This window comes from Cynoglossus semilaevis, chromosome 12, assembly GCF_000523025.1.
Source record: "Cynoglossus semilaevis isolate Cse_v1.0 chromosome 12, Cse_v1.0, whole genome shotgun sequence".
NCBI lineage: Eukaryota > Metazoa > Chordata > Actinopteri > Pleuronectiformes > Cynoglossidae > Cynoglossus > Cynoglossus semilaevis.
In genome coordinates this window covers 17,439,085-17,446,744 of record NC_024318.1, presented here as the reverse complement: position 1 = coordinate 17,446,744, position 7,660 = coordinate 17,439,085, and the positions used below count along the sequence as shown (strand labels likewise).

The 7,660-nt window shown below is 41.0% G+C and overlaps 2 protein-coding genes across 3 annotated transcripts in view; both read left to right on the top strand.

Annotated features, from left to right (window-relative positions):
- The first annotated feature begins 5 nt into the window (after positions 1-5).
- Positions 6-4,173, top strand: aifm2 (AIF family member 2). The gene is made up of 9 exons (XM_008322569.3): positions 6-181; positions 820-996; positions 1,079-1,194; positions 1,267-1,386; positions 1,467-1,559; positions 1,723-1,831; positions 1,947-2,099; positions 3,548-3,748; positions 3,830-4,173. Exons 2-9 carry the CDS (start codon positions 822-824, stop codon positions 4,036-4,038), a joined length of 1,176 nt encoding a protein of 391 aa, XP_008320791.1. The 5' UTR covers positions 6-181; positions 820-821; the 3' UTR covers positions 4,039-4,173.
- Positions 4,174-4,306: 133 nt separating this feature from the next.
- The window catches only part of pdzd8 (PDZ domain containing 8), a 34,267-nt gene continuing 30,913 nt past the window's right edge, over positions 4,307-7,660 (top strand). Inside the window, exons 1-2 of one of the 2 annotated variants that reach the window (XM_025060677.1) lie at positions 4,307-4,840; positions 5,215-5,727. In XM_025060677.1, the coding sequence (XP_024916445.1) occupies positions 5,396-5,727 (332 nt within the window). In that variant the 5' untranslated portion in view covers positions 4,307-4,840; positions 5,215-5,395. Of the gene's footprint in view, positions 5,728-7,660 lie in introns of both variants that reach the window. The other variant, XM_008322568.3, reaches the window with a different exon arrangement.

Genomic DNA, 7,660 nt, shown 5'->3' with positions numbered 1-7,660 from the left:
CAGAGCAGAGGCGGACACCTGCCAAAGAAAAGAGAAGAAGAGTGGCCGGGAGGAACTGCAAGTCTGTGCTTTGAGTATGAGACGTACTGAGACGTGTGCGTGTATAATTACGTGCATACATACGCACGCACAGAGTCAACGTACACAAGAAATCGAGGAAGCACTTCTAGTGAACATTCTGGTAAGATTTGTTGGAGGCTTCACTATGTAGAAGCTGTTCCGTTAGACCTGTTTAAGTAAGAGATAACCGTTTCTCGTTTATGAAATTTAGCTTCTTTTTTTTTTATTTTTTATTTTTAAATACGTTTAACTGGACTATTTCCCTGACCAACATATTAGTTTAGTGTTTAAACAGCCAATGCCTCATGCATGTAAACCCTGGTTGACATATTTGCCTCGAAAGGAATATTGTTGGTCTACTGCAGTTTTTTTTTGTGATAAACGCTTGTCTTTATAAACACAAAACTGTGATGCAGATGGTTGAAACTGTGTTCAAGCAAATTCTTTTGGCAATTTCTTTATGCAACGGTGGGGTATAGTATAGTGTTTGAAATCCATTAGTTTTGTCATTAAAAAATGATTGAAGCATATATATATATATATATACCAGCAAATTCTTTTTGCAATTTTTTATGCAACGGTGGGGTATAGTGTTTGAAATACAATCTTTGGTTATTGTATTATCCATTAGTTTCGTCATTAAAAAAAATTGAAGCCTATATTATTCTATATATATATATATCAGCCCACCCTCATACCCACAATCCCGCGAATTAAAATACTATACTTTTACTATGTGTTTCTATGTATTTAATGCAGTAATGGGAGCTCAGCAGTCATCAGTCAACGATGTTCATGTGGTGGTGGTTGGTGGTGGATTCGGGGGGATCACAGCTGCCCAACATCTTAAGTCTCAGGGACTAAAGTTCACTCTGATCGACATGAGAGATGCATTTCATCACAACGTGGCAGCTCTACGAGCATCGGTGCAGCCTGGTATTGTTGACGTCTGTTATAATGAGCTCCAGCATCACTTCTTGAATAGAATGTCTTTTATTCAATCCATTGACTGTCACAGGCTTTGCTCAGAGGACATTTATTCCATATGCTGAGACATTTGGAGACAGCTTCGTTCAGGGTCGAGTGGATCGGGTAGATACTGCCAGACAGACAGTGTGTCTGCAAGGTGGGACGGTGAGTCTGTGCACTTGTGTGTGCACATGCTCGTGTATACATTCATTAACATTCCTTTTCCGTATCTTATAGGAAATGTTCTTCTCTCACCTTATCCTCTGCACTGGAACGGATGGATCATTCCCTGGGAAATATAACACAGTGGCATCGTATCACACTGCTATCCAGACATATGAAAACTTGGTTAAACAGGTGTGAAAGAGATGCGTGTTTTGAAGAAATGCTGCTTTGTCCTTGCTTTAGTATTGAACTTGGTGTGTGTCTGTGTGCAGATCCAGGCGGCAGACTCAGTTTTGGTTGTGGGTGGAGGTGCGAGTGGTGTGGAAATGGCGGCTGAGATCAAGACTGAGTATCCAGAGAAAAAGGTGGCTACCATTGACCTTTGACATCTGCTGGTTAGATAAAATTTGATTAATGGAATTTTACCTTTTTTTTTTATTGATAATGCTGCTGTGGTCATCTTTACTTACTACTGCTTCCTCTTCTACTCTATTTTCTCTTTCGGTATCTGGGTTGTATTACCTCTAGGTTGTGTTAGTTCACTCCAGAATTGGACTGGCAGATCCTGAATTACTGCCCAGTGTCCGGCAGGAGGCCAAAGAGGTTTTGCTGAGAAAAGGAGTTGAGCTTTTGCTGGGTAGAAAAGTGACACAATTGATTAAAGTGATGCCACAGTCATAAAGATGTGACATCACCTGCTACACATGTCTAATATGTGGCTTGACAAAATGGATGTGTGTTTGGTGTTTTAGGTCATAAAGTGAACAGCTTGTCAGAACTGCGCCTAAACAAAACCCACAAAAACACAGTGGTGACAACGGACAAAGGAGAAACTCTGATCACAGAGTTGGTCATTAACTGCTCTGGACTCAGGATCAACTCTGAGGCATACAAAGAAGAACTAAGTGAGGCTTGTACAAACACACACTTGTGATATTGAAACACCCTCACGCACACATTCCATCCTCCAAATAAGCACATAGATTACAGGTAAATGAGTGATGCATGTGTAGAACCCTTGAGTGATTCATACAAACAGGATCTCATTGGGACAAACAGGTTCAATTAAAAAAAAATATATTTAAACATGCTCTTATTGTTTTGTATTTGCTAGGATCTTGATAGTACATCAATAGTCTAATAAGTATTTTTTAACTTCATGAATTTCATTATGAGAAGTGTATTTTGCAAATATTTTGCAATTGAAAAAAGACCTTAAAACTCTACAATTGCATATCTTCTTTTTCTTTCGGCTTTGTCCCTTTTTTTGCAGGGGTTGCCACAGCAAATCATTGATTTCCATCTCTCCCTGGTCTCTGTATCTTCTACTCTGACTCCAACTATCTGCATGTCCTCCCTCACTACATCCATATGTCTCCTCTTTGGCCTTCCTCTTTGTCTCCTACCTGGTAGCTCCATCTCTAACATTCTTCTTCCAATGTATCCACTGTCCCTCCTCTGCACATGTCCAAACCATCTCAATCTGGCTTCTCTTGCTTTTTCTCCAAACCTTCCTGTCTGCGTTGTCCCTCTAATTACCTCATTCCTGGTCCTGTCCATTCTTGTCACTCCTAAAGAGAATCTTAGCATCTTTAACTCTGCCACCTCCAGCTCCTCCTCCTGTCTTCTGCCTATTGCTACCGTCTCTAAACCATACATCATGGCTGGTCTCACCACCGTCCTGTAAACCTTTCCCTTCACCTTAGCCGACACTCTTCTATCACAGATCACTCCTGACACTTTTGTCCAGCTGTTCCATCCTGCCTGTACTCTATTCTTCACCTCTCTTCCACAGTCTGCTCTGCTCTGAACAGTTGATCCTAAGTACCTAAACTCCTGCACCTTCACCACCTCTGCTCCTTGTAACCTTTTTACTGTTCTCCCTTTGGTTTACACACATGTACTCTGTCTTGCTGCGGCTGACCTTCTTTCCTCTTCTTTCTAGTGCAAACCTCCACCTCTCTAGGTTAAATGGTGCATGTGTATCTAAAAGTATTTACCGATATAGATTCTTCTGAACTAGTTCAATATTATTTTTAATCCTTATATGTATTGAAATATTTGGCATTATCTCTAATTCTTCAATCACTTTAACCAGTCATTGTAAATTGTCAGGTACATTTTAGAATTCAAGTTTTATTTTATTTTTTAAAAGCAGTATACATAGAACATTTTCCAAGTTCCTTTCTTATGAATACATCCACAATTAAATATCCACAGTATTGACAAGATGTTCATCAACCTTCAAAAACCTCCGTTGTTGTTTTGTTTGAACTTTAGTGTTCACTTTGGCTTTTTAACTCTGGTTTTCTTTTTTATTTCCGTAATCAAAGGTCATTGTTCTTTGTCACAGGTGGATGCATGTCTAACAGTGGAGCACTGAAGGTAAACCAACATCTCCAGGTTTTAGGTTTTACAAACATTTTTGCAATAGGTGATTGTGCTGACATTAAAGAACCAAAGATGGCATACCATGCACAACTGCATGCCTCTGTTGCGGTAAACAACATCATCTGTGGTCTAAGCGGAAAGCAGCTCACATCATATCATACAGGTACTTGCAGTAGTGCACACATGCAAACGCATAACGAGCATATTTTTCTGGATGTCAGATGTTACAGTGTATCGTTGACAGGTAACGTCACCATGTTGCTGGCCATGGGTCGAGATGACGGCGTTGGACAATTTAATGCTGTGAAGCTGCCAAGGTTCCTGGTGGTTCTAGGGAAAAGTCGAGATCTTCTTCTGTGGAAGAGCTGGAGAGAAATGGGACAGAAATACACACATACAGAGATAAACACAGACACACCTGATGCGGTAGAAGAGATTCACTGTGAAAATTAGAAGAAGAAAAAAACAGTTACACATATGTAATGTACGTACCACTGGAAGTATTCAGTCAGTTACCTTTTGTTTGTAACATCTTGGCGAAACATCATTTTTTAAATATTTTTTCAAACAAATAAAATCCTTTAAACTTCTGAAGAAATTTCATTATTTATGACTTTCATTTATCGAACTTAATTCAGTTTCATTTAACGTCTACACACTAAATGAAGAGTTGTAAAATCATGTTAGATGGAAGACAAACTGAGACACCCAAACGATGTGTACAATTAATAGATATCTAATCCCTGGCGCCCTCAAATGCCTTGAAACAGTTCTTTTTAGTTGCCCTAGTGTAGAATTTCACATTGTGTTGTCAGCTCCAGCCTCCGTTATTCACATTATGCAATAAGAGCGCTTCTAACTACTTGTTTTAAAATTTTAAAACAAATAATACATGCATAAAATACATTTAACCTACATTCCTCTCACTTGCTATATATACAATGTACCGAATGCAATTAATGGTAATTGGACACGGAAATTAAACCACTAACCGTTTCTAACGGTTGGGACGCTGATAAATCCGCCTGAACGTGAACGCATCAACAGAAACACGTTTTTTGCTGCGTCATTACGCACAAAGAGCAGTGCGTTCGTCCAATCAGCTGAAGAGTGTCAGGCTCAGGAAAGAAGCAGATGATATGGCAGCTTTGAGAGCGACCGGGTGGAACTTGCTTTGTTCATATGGCTAAAAGAACCCCGAAAACCTTTTGACTGCGAGACGGCGTCAGGACCGCTGCTCGAAATGATATACCTGGTACTTATATCTGTGTTCTCTGGAGCAGCGCTGACGTTGCTATTACATTGCCTGCTGATATCCCGGAGGAGCCCTGAGCCTGTAGGCAGGGCAGTGCAGTATGTCAAAGTAGTGCCTGATAACATACTGAAGGATTACTTTAATACCCAGCATGTCGAAGCGGGACAACAACAGCAGCAGCAGCAGCAGGACAGCACAGCGACCGGTGTCGCTAGTCCTAAGCAGCAAGAGACGGCCTCAACACGCCAACAGGAAGCGGTTGTCGGCGGCGGCAGCCCCAAACAAACACCGCCGCCTAGCCAAGGCGACTCCAGTGATGCCACCAGACCAGAAACGTGTAATTTCCTTAACGCTATATTTTTGTTCCTGTTTAGGGAGCTCCGGGACACCCCTCTGGTAAGACACTGGCTAACCAAGAAGATCAAGGTGGAGTTTGAGGAGCTGTTGCAGACCAAGACGGCAGGTCGGCTCCTGGAGGGACTTAGTCTCAGGGACATCTCCCTGGGCAATTCTCTGCCGGTGTTCAAAACGGCTACACTCATCAAGCCGGTGCACATGAACGAAGATGGCATGCCCGAGGAACTAAACTTCGAAGTAGACATCGAGTATAATGGCGGCTTTCACCTCGCTATCGACGTTGAACTGGTGTTTGGAAAGTCCGCTTACCTATTCGTGAAGATGCGTCGAGTGGTGGGCAGACTAAGACTGCAGTTCACACGCATGCCCTTCTCACACTGGTCCTTCTCCTTCCTGGAGGACCCTCTGGTGGACTTCGAGGTGAAGTCCCAATTTGAAGGCAGACCTCTGCCTCAGCTCACCTCCATCATAGTCAATCAGCTGAAGCGCGTCATCAAAAAGAAACACACACTACCGAACTATAAAATCAGGTGAGTAAGACCAACACAAGCACGCTTATCCTCTTTACCTCTGATTCAGTCTAAAAAGTTGTACCAGCAGTCAAAACTATGATTGTCACTCGTTATTCTGTCACAAAGACTATAAGAAAAACTTCCCACTGACTTTATATAATGTCAGTAAGACGCCTGAAGACGAAGTCCCAGCAGTACCATCTAACGTGTATCAAACTCAAGGCCCGGGGGGCCGAATGCGGCCCACCAAGTCATCTTGTGTGGCCCGTCGGCGCTGAAAAGTCTTTTAATAAAATCCATGCTGCTGAGTTTCTTAACCTAATGAATTATTTTTGTTACACAGAGCAATGAACAATATTTTTAACTTAAATAAATCAATTGCAGAAATGTATAGAAACTATACAATCTTGACATCCCTGATCTAATAGAACAGGAAAGGGAGCATCAGGAAGGGAATCAATTTAAAGACTGTGTTGAATAACATTCTGGACTACTAATTTGGCAACAGGTGATAGAGAAAGAAGCTGAAAGTTGTGAAAAAAGGAGACATTAAAAATAATGCAACAGGTCACAAGTGATTGAAATAAACGTTTACTTTACTGGTGCTTCACGTCACAAGATCCAAGATTTGAATGCTCGGCATTTTAACATGTTGACCAAAAAAGGTTCTCATCAGATTTACATTTTTTGTGTGCTTCCTTTAATGGATATGAACATTTAAATAATCAAAGTAAAAATACTACAGCTAGTTTCCTTCAGCGGTCGCCACAGCAAATTATCTGCCTCAATCTCGCCCAATCCCATGCCTCCTCTACTTTTTCATGAATCTGACAGTGTCCGTTTTTAAGCCAATCCACAAATCTCCTGAGGTCTTTTTCTTTTCATCTTGCCTAGCAACTCCATCTCCAACATCCAATATCCAATTGTCCATTGTTTTCCCTATTTTATCTCAGCACATGTCCAAACCATCTCAACCTTGCCTCTCTAACCTTATCTCTGAACTGCTTCACTTTACTGCCCCTCTGATTTGTTCATTTTTCTAGTCTCAGAATTTTGTTTTGTCTCCTCCATCTCAGCCTTTTGTATGTTCGAGCAACTGTCTCTAAACCATACGTCGTAGCAGGTGTCACTACTGACTTAAATCTTCCCTTTCAACTCCCCTGCTATTCTTTGGTCACAAATCACTCCTGACACTCATCTCCATTCGTTCCACCCTGCCTGCACCCTTTTTCTTCACCTCTTTTGTGTACTGTCCATTACTGTAGATGGTTGACCTGAGGTATTTAAACTCATACACCTTTACTGTCGCTGCTCCTTGGAGCTTTATCTTTCCACTCACCTCACTCTCGCTTATACGCGTGTACTCTCTTGCTCCCGCTGTCCTTCATTTCTCTACACTCCAAAGCAAACTTCCACCTCCAGTTTTTCTTTCACATGGCCCCTACCCACACTATAGATCACAATGTCATCTTTTTATTATTTACAAAAATAGTTAAATGTATATATGTTTAAAGCTCACAAGCACCACTCCTGAATGAAAAATATGAAGAACTTCCCTCAGTTATTAATTTAGTAGATAATCAGGTTAATTGACAAAAAAAACAATATGTATATATATTTTTTTTCGTATCATCTCAGCTTAGTTGAAAGAGGATTTCTTGTGACAGACAAAAGCAGAAATCTCCAGAAATGTTTATTGGGCTCTATGACTATCTCACAAGACAAGGAAATAATTTAGCATTATTTTTTTCACCTAAAGCTGACAAGCACCACTCCTGAATGAAAAATATTATAAGAATGTGTTTTGCAATCAGATGCGTTAGCTGTAATATATGAATCGAATTGATTGGAACTCTGGCTATGGGGACATGGAATGTCACCTCGCTGGGGGGAAAGGAGCCTGAACTCGTGCAGGAGGTTGAGAGATACCGACTAGATATAGTCGGGCTCA

Coding starts and splice junctions, on each gene's coding strand:
- aifm2 (XM_008322569.3), top strand. CDS start 822: ATGGGAGCTCAGCAGTCATCAGTCAACGATGTTCATGTGGTGGTGGTT. Junction 1,195..1,266: donor TGTGTCTGCAAGGTGGGACG/GTGAGTCTGTGC, acceptor CGTATCTTATAG/GAAATGTTCTTCTCTCACCT. Junction 1,387..1,466: donor ATGAAAACTTGGTTAAACAG/GTGTGAAAGAGA, acceptor GTCTGTGTGCAG/ATCCAGGCGGCAGACTCAGT.